The 16,986-nt window shown below is 38.5% G+C and overlaps 1 protein-coding gene across 12 annotated transcripts in view; it reads right to left on the bottom strand.

Annotated features, from left to right (window-relative positions):
* BNC2 (basonuclin zinc finger protein 2) overlaps positions 1–16,986 on the bottom strand; it is a 463,421-nt gene that overhangs the window by 287,874 nt on the left and 158,561 nt on the right. Inside the window, exon 1 of one of the 12 annotated variants that reach the window (XM_061132581.1) lies at positions 4,711–5,661. The exons of 9 other annotated variants lie outside the window; for them this stretch is intronic. Coding sequence is in view for 2 of the 3 variants with exons in the window: in XM_061132575.1 (XP_060988558.1) it covers positions 3,025–3,027 (3 nt within the window). In the remaining variant the exon portion in view is untranslated. Of the gene's footprint in view, positions 1–3,024; positions 3,306–4,710; positions 5,662–16,986 lie in introns of those variants that run through there. 2 more of the 12 variants (XM_061132575.1, XM_061132577.1) reach the window with 2 other exon arrangements.

The following is a 16,986-nucleotide window of genomic DNA, read 5'->3' as shown; positions in this document are numbered from 1 at the left end:
ACACATAACACAATTACTTTTGATAAAAACGTAATCCAGGATTAAAAGACAGTGAGAGCATCATATTCTGCTCAACAAATAGTTCCCAAGCCCTTAACTACATTTAAGGCAAAGTGCAAGACTGTGAATGAAGATAAAATGTTGCCCCAATATACATATAGGTGCCTTGCTATACTCTTCTGTTTAGTTCTACTAAAAGGTGTAAATGCTATTTGCTTTAGTGTGACCCTGATTCCATGAATACAAGTGCATATTCACAAAGCCAGGGACAGAGACCAGGGCACCTGTATAATGGAACTTTTAGCTCTATTACCAAGTGCTAACCATAATGAGTGGGCTTCCAAGGTGGCTCAGCCGTCAAGAATCTGCCTGCCAATGCACGAGACACAGGTTCGATCCCTGGGTTGGGAAGATCTCCTAGAGAAGGAAATGGTAACCCACTCTATATTCTTGCCTGGGAAATTCCATCAACAGAGAAGCCTGGCAGGCTCTAGTCCACTGGGTCACAAAAGAGTCATACACAACTTAGCGACTAGGCAACAACAATGATAATAAAGCAAGAAGCTTTGATTCGAGGGAGTGATTAGAACTGATGATTCAAAAGTAAATAGAATGTAACAGAATTTGCCAGCTTAGCTTCTAGTCTTTGGTTATCCATAACTGATATCTCAGAAATAACAGCATCATTCTGACATCCAGGAAGGTCATCCCAGTGAGAATTTTGCAGAGTGGCGAAAACACAAGACTAATGGATGATACAAAGCAATTCTCAAAAAAAAAGAAAGAAAGAAAGCTGTCTGCCAATACTTAATATCTCCTTTCTTATTGATATTTGGTGAAATTAAAACATTCAAATTTATCCCCCTTAAAAAAAAAAAAAAGCCGCTTTCCAAGGGACACTTGCCTCAAGACAAGCTCAAAGAACAAGATCTACAGTTTACTGAACACCTACTATGTGCCTGAAGTTCATGGGTGTTGTCTCATTTCATCTTCCTGACAAATTTTCAAGTGTTCTTTTCCCCATTTTAACAAAAGAAAATAAAAGTTAGGGATAAAGTGATTCACCCAAGGTCACAAGATCATAAGTAAGTGGCAACATGAGAATCTGAACCTGGGACCAATCTTTTAACTCCTCCACAGTTCTCAATCCCCACCAGAGAGTTCTGCAATGTCAAACAATAATGCTGGTACAATGGGGAGAGAAAAATGCTAAAAGAATAAGTATTAATATTTTTTAAAAGTTTGATTTTTTTAGGGAAAAAATTCTAAATCAACTTTAATTTTCATGTTAAGGAGACATGATACTGGGGTATTTCCATTCTTTCCCTCTTGGATTATAAAGGGGCAATTTTAATGAATTGAAATTTGGATACAACCACGACATCCTTTTTATAATCAAACACGGCTTCCATGATCAGGATAACAAATTTTGTTAGATAATCTAAGCATATACGATAGACTTTTTTCCTCAATTTGGCACTGTTGACAAGTTTTTCTACTTTTTAGGAAAAAGAATTTTGAAACTGGCTAAAGGGAAAAAGAAATCCAGCACAAAGTTAAGTTTAATATTCCTCTGAAAAGTACACTTTAAAATTGGAAACTAGAAACAAAAATCATCAAAAGAAAACTTCCATCACTACCACTTGATTACATTCATCACTGAAAAGAATCCTTAAAGTGAGTATTCTCAAAAATATCTAATGAGTTCATCTAAAATTTGAAGTGCCAAGTCCACACATCAATCTTGATTTTGCCATAGAGTTGACTGCATGTTGGTTTAAGACCTCCCATAAACAATATGAATATATCTGTTTATAAATAATAAACCATCTATGGACAGCACTAATCAGATTAAAGTCAGGAGGTCTATCTGGACAAAACCATCGTTTTATAGAAAAACATAAATCACATACCCAAAACTTTATAAGTAAGGCACACCACACACTCACAATTTACTGTTTTATAGTATATTCTTGACTTAAATTTCTGTTACATAAGATTCTAAAAAATGACTTATCAATGGAAATCTATCCTGGCTTAACAACTATAAAAAGTTTTTCCTTGCATTCATGTGGTAGTTGTCAAAGTGTGCATGTACACACAGGCACACACACATTCACAACTCTATGTATGTCTTACATATCAATTACTACTAAGGAAGAGAAAAATGAGCCATTACAAGAACATGGAATCAAAGCAAGTATTAAGGTTTCCAAGTGAAGAGCAACAGGCCATTCAAACCTAAAATGCAAACTAAGATGATATGTTTATTTAGGTAAGCCCAAGACAAGTTGTATTTCTCTTATTCACTGGGGAAAAAAAAAAATCAGATGCATGAATATTCTATGAAGTCCCAGTGCAAAATCAGGAGGCCATTCCATACGTACACATTTTAATCTGTTATAAATTAGCCTGAGTCAGGTCAAATCACGAAGCCATCCGACAGCTACATTCAACATGCACAATTACAACCCACGTCCAATCATACACACCCGGAGTAAACGTAAGCCTCAAACAACTGGAGCAGTGAAGGACCAGACTAGAGTTTTCCCCAGAGAGGGACCGGCGGGGGGGGGGGGGGGGGGGGGGGGGCAATTGGCAAAATGGATACATCCCAGACAATGGCAGAACCTGAGCGTGCCCGCCAACCCTAAAGATGCTCACGTGGTTGTACAAAAGTCTCTTTACAAGATCCGCAGCCCAGATGACCTGCATCTTAAACTGCCCTCTTTCCAGAATTCCTGGTTTTAAATCACACTGGAAACGTTTGGCTGCGACTGAACTAGAATGGTTTGGTTTCTCCCTTCTGAATGCCAAGGAGAAGGAAAAAAAAAGTGCCATACTTAAGTTTGTTTTCTTTCAAACTCTGTCCTTCTGCATTCCCAAACTGTATCCCTCTGACTAATAGAAACCGTTATTAGAGAGAAAAGGTTTAAAAAAAAAAAAAAAAACCTCCACCCACACACAGCCCCCAAAGCAGCCAGGGAGAAGGAATGAGGGAGGCTGACTGGTAACATACGGTACCATGAGCTGCAGTGGCCTCGCCGTCAGCGCTGCGAGGGGAACTGACCGCTCCCGGCCTTCCGCGCACGGCGAAGCTCAGCCCAGGGAAGGGGCGCACACGGACGGGGCGGGGAGGGGCGGCTTATACAAGCGGGCAGCTCAGCCCCCTTCTGGCGCATTCCCCCTCTCTATCTCGCCACCTCTGTGCCTGGGTCCTGTCGCGGTGTCTTCAGCCGGTAATTGTCCGGATGGCAAGACTTTTAAAACGGTCACAGTTGAGGAAAAAGCGAAACCCTTCTAAGTGACCATCACAGCAAATCAGCTTCACGCTGGTGGGTAAAATTTTCCAAGGGAAGTGTTCTCCTGATAGTTCCTGAGTCTCCAAGTCCCCCCCGCCCCCACGCGCCGCCACACACACTCCCCTAGAGGGCTAAATGCACTGTGGCAATAAAACATTCATGCGACTTGGAATTTTAACACAATGCCATTTCCCTAGTTTAACCTGAAAGGAATGCACTAGTCACAACAGACTACATCATCCTGCCATTAAACCCTGCCAAGGAACCGCTTTTTTGGCCCTGCCGGGCCAGCTTTGACGGGAAAGGAGTACACAGACCCACACTCTGAGCACAGAGGGGCCACCTCTGCTTCCTCGGCCGGGCCAGCAACACCCTGCTCTTGAACGTGACCCCTGACCCCTGGCATTGTGACCGCCTTGTGATGCGTGTGTCACTCTGGCGCTCCCGCGGAGCCACACACTGTGCAGGCCTCCGGCGGCTCCCTCTCGACAGGACTTGGGCCGGCGCCAGAGGGTTCTCTCTCATTATTACTGCTACTATGGACGGGCTCCTGTGGAAGGGGGGTGCGGGGTGAAGGCTACTGCCTGGTGCTGGGGAAGGGTCTGTTTCCCTTTTCTCCTTTGTCTTACGACTTCTTAAAACACAAACTTTGTATTTGCATCCATAATTAGGCTATGATTACTGACAAACGGGTTTGCTTTGGGGACAACTTATCAAAGCTGCCAGTTCTTCCTGCATTTAAGGGACATTTCATTTAGACTTACAAAACACAAAAACAGAAATTATTCTGATTTCTCCGGAGAATTTTAGAGAAAAAACTCAAAGGTGTTGAACATGCACACTTAACCACTTCATGTGGCTGAAGTACCACCACACAAGGAACAAGGAACAAATTAGCTGTTTGTTTTTTTAAACTCTAGATGTATTGATTTATTACTTGTGCAGAGCTCGGAGCTGTCTGCCTTCCAAGGAACAGAAGCGACAAACTAAGGAACAAGAGAAAATAAATGTGCAATGAATGAAAACTCAAAAATCACATTAAAAGTTTTTAAATGTTTGAAGTAATTTTGGACTCTACGGTGATGCCAGTTTGGTACTGTATAGCCATTTACAAAAGTATTGATTTTCATTAATTTTGAAAGTTACAAAATATTATAAGTTTGCCCCTCCAACCTTTCTTTTCCCTCTATCCTCAACTTCACTCTCACTACTCAAGTATGCCTTCCAGATTTTTCTACTTTTCTATTTTTTTTTTTCTTTTTCTGATCCTTAACTATTTTCATATGGGGCACTTTCACTTTCAACCTTGCCCTACTTTTTTGTCTTCTAATTTGTCCTCTCTACTCCATTCAGAGGCCATTCTAAGAAGCTAGTCCCTCCTGACCCTGACCCTGACCCTGACCCTTACCCTGAACAATAGCCAGGTGAACTGTGGTTATCCCTGCAAAAAGGCAGAAGGTGTTCCAGCCTTCATCTCCTAGAATGAGGTCACATCCCCTTCCTACAGCAAGTAAAGAACATCTTCCTTCAGAGAACACCCTAAAATACAAAATAATGATCGCTATGCAGGTTAACATGCACACAGAAAATAAAGCCAAATTGTCTCCTTTAGCGTAATTTTTGTCTCCTTAGTAGATGGAATTAGTCTTAAGCCCCAGTTAAAAGACTTTTTTTTCTTCCTTTTCTTTAAACAGACATTATCATGCCTTGAAGAGTCATTCTAATCCCTTCACCTTAGCCAAACCATGCTAATTCTAGCTAGGAGGACAGCAATTAATTAAAAAAAAAAAAAAGGAATTGACTTGGGGAACAGGGGGTGGGAAATCAAGCCAACAGAGAAGCAAAGATTATCAAATCCTAAGTGAAATATTTCCATTTCAAAATATAAATGCTGAAATCAGACTGTCATTTTAACATATATAAAATCCAGCAATAAAGATATCTGATTTTTTAAATGATCTGACTTATTACCAAAGTATATTCAAATCCAATTTTTATGTTACAAGTGGGAAGCCTAGTAAAACTGCAGACAGCACTACTTAAAGCAATGAAACTAAAATTACAGAGGCTAATTTCTATTTAAATTCAGGCAGATACACTTTTTTGCTCATATCAAATCAATCAACACGATGATCTCAAAGCATCTTCGACCAGTTATCAAGAGAAAGAAAAGAGTAAAGTCTGTGATCATGCACATGCAGCATGTTAAACCTCTCAATTGTAATGCGGTTCCTCTGAAAACCTCAGGAACTTTGAGACACACTGCTAAAAAGAAGCAATAACCCATCCCTTATTTCTAAATAAAAAACTGTCAACCAATTTTATAATCTTAATACTGCTATAGTACAGTGAGGCACCATGAGGAAGTCATGTTTTTATATCAAACGGTACCAAATAAATGGAATCAGAACACTACCGAACCTGTAAGAAAAGAAAGTTCTATCAGTAAGTTTATTGGATTGCACAAAGTTGCACCAATGCAAAAGTTTTGCAGAAACATTTTGGTGGGTGTAAGCATATGATCAAGTCTGTGATAACCATCAATAATTTTCTTTACCTTTAACTTAACCAAAAGAAAATTTTACTGTGTTAAATGGCATTTGGGAATACAAATTTTAAAGTTTTGTAAGTTACCTTTTAATTTCTAGCAAGCAAAATAGGTGAGATGTTTCTCACCAACCCCTATTAAGATGAGCACAAACAGGCATGTGTTAATCTATTAAGAGTCTACTTGGAGCTATTGGATTTGCTAAGTCATCCACCCCTAGCAATCCCTGCCAGTGTCCCACCTCACACCCCCTACAGGCAGTCAGACTTTAACCCTCACAGGCAGTCAGACTTTAACCCTGAGTGAGGGCAACCCTCAGAAGCAACAAGATGAGACGAGAAAGGAAGTGTGTGGATGAAACAGGGAAGGAAGGAAAAGGAGATGCAGAAGGATGAAACCAGACTGAAAGAAACACAAGCAGCAAAATGGAAAGGGAGAGCAAAGGGAAAAAAGAGATGGCTGGGGAGAGAGAAGGTACAGGAGCCCCACGACACAACAGTGGATCTAGCAGCTGGCCAGAGATGCTAATTCAGCGCTTTAACAAATCAATGCCACTTGAAAAGTACAATGCGAGCCCTCACTGGGTAGATGTCAGGGGACTGAGAAAATGCATTCTCAAGTATTTCACATTAAGAGGGAATAATGTGTTAATTTATAACTCTTCACCCTATACACTTGGATTATCTATCTGTGTCAGCGATTTGACTTCTTAAATTTATCAAAAAGGCACGCAAAGGGAGGCAGCTCCGACTGCACCACCGGGAGACGGAGGTTTCGGAAGAGCCTGTCCTGGGTACTCCTGCAGTTCTTTTCCCTTTCCTATTTGGGCTGACAAGTTGGGCGGGGGGGGGGGGGGGGGGGGGGCACAGGAAGGAGTGAACATCTGACGGCAAGGTCTGGGGAGGAGGGGAACCCCTAGTCCAGTTGCTAACGCGACCCAAGGAAAGGCTTTGTGGGCCTGTGGCTGATTGCATTAGGTACCATCCGTCAAAAGTGACACAGAAGAGAAGGAATAACTTGAATCAGCAACCCCGAGCTGCCATCATCAGAATTTACTTTACGGAAACTTACTTAAGTCTCTCAGCACACCCAGCGGAAGAGAAGCTGCTGACAATCAGAGTGTAATTAAACAGTACTTTTGAAATGCCACCAGAGTCCCATAGACAGAGCTTATCAACATAGGAAGGGAAGGGAGGGCTAGTTTATTTTATTTGGTTAGTTTTGAGACAGGGAGGGGAGATGTAAAAGAACTGACATTACATCCCAGCATTTAAGAGCCTAATGTTTCTTTCTTAAGAAAAAAATCTATTTTATTAGACATCAGATTCTTGGAATTGCTTCCTAACTGTTCTTTAATGTAAATTTAACCAAGTTTTAATTTAATGATAGCACAGCTCCTAACCTGAGAGAAAGGCTTAATACTTTTTGCTGCCCAATTTAAAGCACTAGCAAACTTAAGTCATCAGAGTGCAGGCATCGTCAAGACACAAAGGCAAGTGTGTTAAAAACTGTGGAATAAATAGAAGAGAGTAAATTTCAAGAAAGTATTTGAATTACGGTGACAGCCTTAAAGATATGAAGGGGGCACCTGATTATTACATAAAAAGGGAAGAAAATGACCAGATTGTAATTGCTCTGAGTTTCACTTTAAGATTGTTTAAATGAAACACAGCACTGTTTTAAAGTGAGCAGATATTTTTATTTGCTACTAGTACAACTGCAACAGAAACAGATATTCTCTTATTTTCAGGACATTCACATGTAAATGAATGCTGATGAATGGAAATGAGATGCTATACATGATGGGCAACCTGCAACATTCAGTTTTAAAAAGGCAAAGTTACCTCACTCACTGAAGCTTGAATCTCTTCCTTTCTACACTCAGGCACCAAAAGAAATGAAAGACAATGACTGACCTTCTACCAGTTTCTATTGGCTAAACACCACCCTCCAGAGAGACTCGAGATGGAAAACAAACGTTCTTTCAGTCTCATGTTTAGCATCTCTGCTATTACACAGAATTACACAGCTACTTCTTTAAACGAGTATTTGATTAGAAACTGAAATTATAAATACTAGAAATTTGACAGCTGCACTGAGCCAAAGGATTGAAATGCCCAAAAGAGTGTGATTACTTAACGAATGTTTTATTTCTTTCAAAGGAGATAATTAATAAGGAATTTCCTAGGTCAAGACCATAGAGTACATTACTTTCCCTTTTCATATAATCTTAAAACAGACAATATATATTCTGAGTACCATGTCTGCAACAGCAGAGCATCGTATTATATGCTTTTCAAGGGCTTCTACGCCCTCAGAGTAGGATTTGTCCTATCCCTGGTTTTTGCATGAATTACCATTACTGTCTGTCCCATCCATGCCACCCCCACATAAACTACCTATTCTTATCATTATGGTAACATTAATCCTCTCCCCTTTCCCCTCCCCCACCACACCCACCTAAGGGGTTAAAAGACTTCAGTACATTTGTGACTTGTCAGTGACATATAATACCCGGGTCCTTCATGCAATCAACTTTTACTTGACATGTATTTGCTCATCACAGGACCCGCATTACTACTGGGAAAATGAAGAAAAACCTAAATTAACACTTGACATTCAATATGGTCAAGTCCTTAATTGGCTGGGCTTCCTGAGAAAGCAATTTTCTATTCCCCAAACTGTTCGCGTGTCATGTGTGGAGTGCAGCTCTTGGCCATCACTGCTGTCCCTCGCTCCCTCTAATGAGAGCAGATGAATTAGTGCTACGTGACACGATTTGAACAGGGCTTCCTCCTCTTCCCCTCCCCCCAACCTTTCTCCTATACCAATGACAGCTTGTGTGGCAAGGGAAAGAAAGAGAAATGCAAGAGCAAAGATTCCTGGAAAGGATGATCATTTTTTTTAAATGAACCTTAAATGTCTTGTTGAAACTCCAGAACAACAGGGTCATTTCATGGTGGAGGTGGGGAAGGGGGTTGTTACAAAGATCAGGGGAATTGTCTGGCTATGGCTGATTTGGGTTGTATTAACTTCCAGCATGTTTCTTCCATTCCTGGCTAGTTGCAGTATTAGATTGCACTGGTCTAATTAAAATGGAATTTACATCCACTTAAAAAAAGTTTTTTTTTTAAAGGTCTGGAGAATGGGTCAACTAGAAAAAAAAAAATGAACAGCATGAAATGATTATTATTCTAAGATAAACATACCTCTGGGTTAAAGAAAAAGTCTTTTCAACAAACGCCTAAGTCTTAAGAACCTACAACACAAAACTCTTATCACTATACTTTGCTTTCAGATACTGTTCAGTACCTGAACTTCATGTTCATCATCTTATTTTAAATCATTTTTTTTTGGTTCCCTTCCTTTGATTGTCGAATTTTTGCAACAAAAGCTATTTGAATGCTGATTTCATCCTATTATTTTGGAGAGAGGGGAGAATATAGTCTGCTATAGATGTGCTTATTTAGCTCAATGAGAAACAACTGAATGGATGCATGACAGGAAAGTAGGACAGAATTTGCTTGGTTCAAAGATACTGAAAGGTAAACTGAAGGGATTTCTCTGCGCCTTTACTTACTCGCTTTGAAACCAAAGAAGAAGTGATTTTAAATGCCTAAATTGCTCACCCAATCCAACAAGGACCAAACAGAACTGGAGGAGGTAAGAATATATGGCAAATCACACATTTGAGAGAGAAGTTAGTCCAAAGTACATGCATCATGTAAAGATAATGATTTACTCTTTACTCATCTTTATTTAAATGACAGCTAAGGCAAAGATACTACCTGTGTACTAGAAAGTATATCAAGATTGTACTGGTATCACAAAATCAATGCAAGCATGCAAAATACAAAACTCAAGTCTCAAGTGCAGTTCCCCTGCCTCAAATAAGTAGCTTGATCATTTATTAGTTATTCCTCTATAATTCTGAATAGAATTGAACTAATATTTCAGTAAGAAAACTCTGAAGTGCATTTGAATACACAAAATATGGTGAAACCCAGTTTTATACTGTTTAAAGTTATTACCTAAAACCAAAAGAGCTCTTTCCATATTTTATATTCATGGGAAATAACATGAAAGGAAATGAACTTTTATAGCATTTCTCTTAAAAAACAGTCAATTCACAACATGATTTTAAATACTGCTACACTAACAGAAGACAAGCTGTAACGTAAGGAAACTTTCAGGAACACCTTTAATTTTCGAATTTGTTGGAACAGTATCATTTCAGAAAATGCAAAAACTCTCAAAGATGAGAATAATTTAGAAATATTTCCACTGAAGCAAAACAATGCAATGGACACCACCTACCCCTTTCTGGTGGCCAAAGCACTGATATTTCAAGTATTGTTAAAGGTATCTTTTGAAAATATACTTGAGACAGCTTGTGACTGGGCATTCTATCAGGTGTTTATAAGAAATGGATAATTTGGTATTCGGGAAAAGCAGCTCAGTCAAATACATCCAGTTAACTGCTAAGGTAGCATTATAATCACTGAGCAACAAAGGGCAGGGTATTCTGCCAATAGCTTTAGGGTGACCTTTGCAATGCTGACTAGTCCGTCAAGTTCCATCTCTGAGATGCATGATACCGACAGGGGTGGTTTATTAAGTGAGGTAGGAACTAAAGACCAGGAGCCTCCAAAAGGGTAGGCATTTTACATAGAGGAAATGAAGAATTCCTTTCCCCAAGAAGAGAAGCTAAACACCAAGAGATCAGGCTGAACAGCCCCATATTATTTCCCAAAGCATTAGTAGCCATCTGAAGTATAGAAACTATCAAGTATTAGGACAGTATTGGGAACCATCAACATCTTCCCCCACACTCCCCTATGTTTCTAAAACCTGTAAAGAAATTCCAACTGGGAATTGGTAAAATAGGATCAATGACCTGAGCCCTAGGAGTAAAGCTGAAAAAGAATGCTGACTTCATTGTAAAGCTTTAAACAAATTGTGAGGAGTCCTGTCTTATTTGGGGGTACTTTCCAACCACTGCTAACAAGATAGATTAACAACTCAGGAGGGCAACGATCAGCAAGATGACTGCACTAGACTCAAAGACTGGATCACTTGTAGGGAAGTCAGCCTTTTGGACTCAAGAAAGTCATTTCTTGATTGAAGTTAACTGTGACTATGGCAGAGTGGCATGCTTAAACTTGATATTCTTTTAGGGATGAGCAGACTTTGAAGTTCATAATAAACTTGAAATGGCTCTGTGGAATGTTAAGGCTTAACATAGATGGTTGGTGCCACTATCATGCCTACACAAAATGAAGTCAACCTAGAAATAACTGCATTCACAGCTCCAGGGTATTTAAAATAGAAGGTTCTCTCTCCTCCCTTTTTTTAAATATATTTTTTATTAAGAATTTTACTTTGAACCCTAAGAAGAAGCTGCACTGAGTTTCCAACTTGTTTAGCATAGCTCAAATTAAAATACTTATTCCGGTTTAGAAAGGCATCATGTTTGCCACCCACCTAGTTCATGTTACCCTCACATTACACCATTTGCAAGAAGTATAAACACCGAGAGAAAGAAAGGACTGGTTTCAAACAGCCTGGCACATGCAACAATAAAACTGCTTCTAAAACACAAGACACAAATGTTATTTTATAAAAAGGAAGAGCATCTAAAGGAGTACATTCTTTTACCCTCCATTCTTCACCACCCTCTTTACGGCAGTGCTTCCCTCCCCAGTATTAACGATTATTTTATCTAATTCCCAGTTGAAAGGTTTCTAAAAGTGGTAAGTCACAACTGTGTAGACGCTGAACTTCTTGAACATGGCATACCGACGTCATTCTGCCACCCTGGCAGATGCTTCGTAACAAGCCACACCAGTCACTTGAGCTGAAATACCTGACTTACTATATAAAACAAACTGTTACTCTCTGGTCTCTGTTCCAGCTCAGCTCTTCTCTGCTGTTTTGGAAGCAAACCAACAGCTTGTTATGTTTACATCAGCGGTGACTCCCTTCTGATTGGTGCCCGACACTGACGGCAATGCTGTTCCACAAGACCCTAGACGGAAACTAGGCACACGGAGGTGCCATTTGCAGAGATCATTTTAACAAGATGTTGTTTCCTGTTCCCACGAAAATCAATAGCAGGATGACCTTCAATTTGAGATTCAAACCAATTAATTACCGGTTCTGTTGAAAATTATGATATTTGCCTAGAGAAATTCAACTATGAATGGATTATTTTATCTTCAAGAGCCTCTTCAAAAAATTTACACAGGCATTGAAAACATGTCTTATAAGTGATGTTTTCTAGAAGCTTGTATAGAATATTGGCCTTGTATGAACTAGCATAGGTAAGTTTTCCCCTTGTGGTTCATCTCCTCCCTGTGACATCATAGTCAATTGCCTGGTAAATTACTGCAAAGATTCAGGGCCAACGATCCACTGCTTAAAGGTGAGATAAAAAGCTCTTTAGAGTTGAATTCAACTTTTCAGCTACATCAGTTACTGACACAAATCATGGAATTCTTTTCCAAATCTAGAAATCTCCCCTTTCTTCCTTAGAATTCTAAAATTCTTACTTTTCAACTTTTATTAAAAGCCTCTATTTTTTGTTTTGGTCACATGTGATTTTTCTTTGTATGTGGGTCACAAGAAGAAAAGCTATACATCAAAACGATCAGCACCAGAAATATATTTACTAAACATTTTTTTAATTGTAAAAAAAAAAAAAATGAAGAATTTGGTTCATCCCAGTGGGGAATTCCCAAGATGAATGTTCACATGCAATGAAACTATTATCTTCATCCATTAAAATACTATCTAAAACAGAGGTTTCTATCTGGCAGTCACTAGGCTGAATAAAGCCTACAGATGAGTTTTGTTTGGACCACACACTTTTAAAAATATTTGAAAACGTTGCCAAGATTTAAAAATCAGGAGAGTCCACATAAAAATCTGGATTTCTGACTTCCCACTAAAAAGGAAGGGAGAGATAGAAGAGAAGGATCTCACAACACTGGGCCTGCATCCCCACCTGACAACAACTGTCTGGAGCTGGGGAGCTGAAACCTCACTGTGGTTGACACAAGGTCCTTCTGATCCACTGCAATGCCCGTCAGATTCACTCCCCTGGCTTGTTACTATCTTACTTCCTCATGGCCCTTTCGGGCAACTCTTGATCTTTAAAATGACATAAAACTCCAAAGAGGGTTAACAGAGTTTGTGGGGAAAAAGGAGAAGGGTATTTCCTCTTTCTTGTTTCATGAGTTTGCATAATGTAAGATGGTGGGTAGATTTTTCAAAATACAGTTGTTCAATCAAACATTAAGTGCAAAGCAAACTGCTTTTGATAATTAAAAAGGAAAAATTTAAAGCAAATCTAAAACTGATGATCTCATCTTTAACAGTGGTTCAACAAAACATTTACACTGGTTTTCAGTCAACCACATTCTTCCCTGAAGCCCAGCAAAGGTGCTCAAGTCAATGCTGTTACCCGGATCTACATCCATTTTGTTCCTTCACATGTTAACACTTCTGTACTTCCTTTCCAGAACGATCATGTACTTAAGTGAAAACTGACCCTAATGTGAAAATAGAATACATCTTCAAGGTAAATTTCAAAAGTCAACATTTAGGATGCATGAATATTATCATAGGAAATACTCGTCTTTACTGGCTCCACATGTATGCCACAACCTGACATTTATACTTATATTAAATAGACATTATTGCAGGTTCAAATGACCCAAAGTCATGGTATATTTCCTTAAAAATGATTACCTAAAAGCAGATGTCTATGACAGTTACAATGCACATCTATTTTGCTTTTTCCCTTAACTGCAAGTAATTTCAAGGAGAAAATCTTTCTATTTCTCTATTTCCAATCAACCACAAGAAGATAGTACTTCTATCCATTAATAGCTTTTACAAACAAATTAGAAATACCCTATTTAGCAAAGGAAAGAATCTTTTTGCTTCATCCAAGAATATCAACAGACTATGTCTGAAGTACTGTACAGTTCAGAATGCATTAAATATGCTATGACTAGCCATATTCCAACTTATTAAAAATAAGAAAATGTAAATCAACTTTCATAGAGTGTTTCCAAGTTATGTTTCATCACTGGACCAACATTCTTGAAAGATTATTTTTTAATTAGGTGTTTCCTTCCTAAAAGAGGTGTTTTTCTTCCATTCTCACCTTAAGAAAGTAACCCTTGAACACATGCCAAATTTACTTCACAATTAGACATTAATCCCCAAATTCTCTTGATTCTTAACAACCTGAACAACTTTAAGCAAACAGCTCTCAAAATCATAACGATCATACTGTATTCCTTAACACCTATTTGAATAGAAAAAGAGAAAATGCCGAAAGTATGAGCTCTATAAATAAAGTTTTAGACCCAAAAGCTGAACAACAATGTTATATATTTCTTTTGGGAAGCATTTTTCCTTAATATCCATTATGCTTGAATTTTGAGCAATTAGCAGCAGACACCTGGAACTCAATTATTAATTTACCTCTCCCCATACCTTTTACACTTCTTCTGAAACCATCTCTTAAGATGCTTCTTAAAAGAGATGACCCCATGGGTAGCATACATGTAAATGTTCAGATTATTTTCTTTAAAACATCTTGTTATAATCTAAGATTAAATTTATTCTTTTTTCTTTAAGAGTATCACTTTGGGAAAAAATTTAATTTCTCAAATAACTGAGTAAACTGATAAAAACAAAAATTAAAACAGTTCTATGAAAAGTATAATTCACTACATGCATGTTGATTTACCTACTATAACATTTTAGAAAGGGGAATTTTATGGAAAAAACATAGTTAATTCCCATTCATGATGACCAAAGTTTTAAGCTTTCCTCCTCAGGCTCACATCATGGCAGCTGACTGCAAACACATAAAAGAGTCCTAGAAGATTCCTGATTTGGCTATTTTTGTTTGCATTTTATTGTGTCAAGACAAAAAAAAAAGGCATGAGATAATGAATGTTTAATAATATTTCATCTGTATTATATGGGGATGAAGCATTATATTCACTTAACTCCTTCCTTCTTTCTATGAATCACTGATTTCTAGGAAATCAAACCTCAAACTAGGCTTATGCTAGGGCTTATTTCAACATTCTGCATTTGTTAAAAAAAAAAAAAAAGGAAGAAAGAAGAGAGAGACCCAAAGTACTGGTACTCTAGCACATAAAGAATAGTGGATCATCTGCATACTCAGAAGGCAGGCGGCAGTTGGTTTATGAAGAAATTATTAAAAATAACTATTTGCCCAAGGAAAAATGACCAACTTCTCACTTGTAACCAAAAGGGTGTTTTTAATATAACGAGCATCCAAGCTTCTCTGGTCATGAGAAAACCTGGAATATATTACACACGCATAAATGTGGCCCAGGAAGCAGTATATGAGATATGCTTGCTATTGACAGATTAACACTTCATTTTCATTACTCTAATCTCACCACAGGCTGTGAACATTCTCTTTTTCTTATTTGAACAACAATGGTGCATGAAAAACCAAGCTGACAGGCAGGCGGGGTTCATTAAATGCACAAGGCTTTTATTCCCATAACACATCTCACCTGTATGAAGCTAGGGTTCAGGCTCCCAGGCTAGCTACTGAAACAAGCTCTCCCAGATGTTGGACTTCTCTCTCGATCCCTTCCTACTTCATTTATAATAAATGTCAAAAAAAAAAAAAAAGTCAAATGGAAAAATTCTTTTTCACAATGAACTCCGTTTAACAGACAATAGGATTGGTAAGATATCTTAAGATTGATTCAGTCCCCTGAATATTTTCCAAAGTTGTCCAAGAAAATAAAAAAGAAAAGATTGGGAAGGAAAATGATGAGACGTTTGAAGTTTGGGTCAGAGTCTAATCTTGGTACCTCTGTCTCAGCTTGGTTCTAACTCATTTGAGGGTAACTATAGTTTTCCACTGGTTAAAAATGGGCAAGTCGCAAAGTAAGAATCAATCTAGCTCTTTCCCAGTGAATGACAAAGAGCTTCACCAAAAATCTACCTTCAAGAAGCAAAAAGGGTACATACAAACTAAGGGACCATTTAAATGACATTCCTAAGAAGGGGAATTCCTTTTTAAGTTGAGCCATCCATATGCTCATTGCATTTGAGGCAGCCACGGACAAATCCTCAAGAAACCTAGAAATGAATCACTTAATTCCCACAACCAACCAAAGGACAGGTGTACACTCCCTGCCTGTCTGTACCCCACATACAGATGTACCATCACGTGACAATGTGGGGTCTTTACAGTAAGTCTTTCCACAAAGTCTAGAGCAGGGCTTTGGTTCTGGTATGTTCTGGCATTCGAATATTAATACCTAAAAAAGAAAAGCAATATTAGATAGAGCAACAGACCCCCTACCCGGCTCTTGAGTTAGGTTCTGACGTGAGGTCAACAAGGAGGTGCCTTCCTGACTACGGTCATTGTACACTTATTGTCCCACTTCTTGCACATGGCCTTCCAGTCATGTCCACTGTTCTCCGGCACTGGCAGAGGGCACAGGAGTGAGCAGCTTTCTTTACCTATGCCTGATTAGGTGCCCAAAGAGTCCTCCTAATGATTTAACCCAAAGAAATTTTTCTTGCTTAAATTTCAATGGAAGGAAAAAAAAAAAAAAACATTTTGAAAACCCTAGATAGAGGTTCTCATTTTAATATTAGTTTTGTTATTAGGTTAAGCCAGCTGAACGTAATTATTTTCAGCATGTAAAACATTCATTATCCTGGATTTTTCCTGTTTAAACTCCCAGTTCAGGTACTCTGATCATCAACTATGAGTCCTGAAGATCTGTCTAGAGAACAAATAGCCACTGAAAGATACCTTAATAAAGTTGAAAAATTCATGACAGTCACACAAAAGCACAGCAGGCCCAAGGCCTGGAAGCTGTGTCTTTCCATGTAGAATAATATTTTCGAACCTTGTCCATTTTAACAGTCTCTCAGCTGGGTAGAACAATGGGTTAAAATTTATTAAATACAAAATAGTAGTGAATCCTCCTCATTGTGTTCTGTATACTGCATGTTTTCCATTTCAATTTATACTGTCATCCATTAATATTAGCCCTGCCATGACTTTGATTTCTTTTTTTTTTCCAACGTTTCAGTTAACTCTTATTAACTACA

Source organism: Dama dama, chromosome 29, assembly GCF_033118175.1.
Source record: "Dama dama isolate Ldn47 chromosome 29, ASM3311817v1, whole genome shotgun sequence".
Lineage (NCBI taxonomy): Eukaryota > Metazoa > Chordata > Mammalia > Artiodactyla > Cervidae > Dama > Dama dama.
Note: the sequence above shows the minus strand (reverse complement) of the source record. Positions and strands in the feature narration are given on the sequence as shown.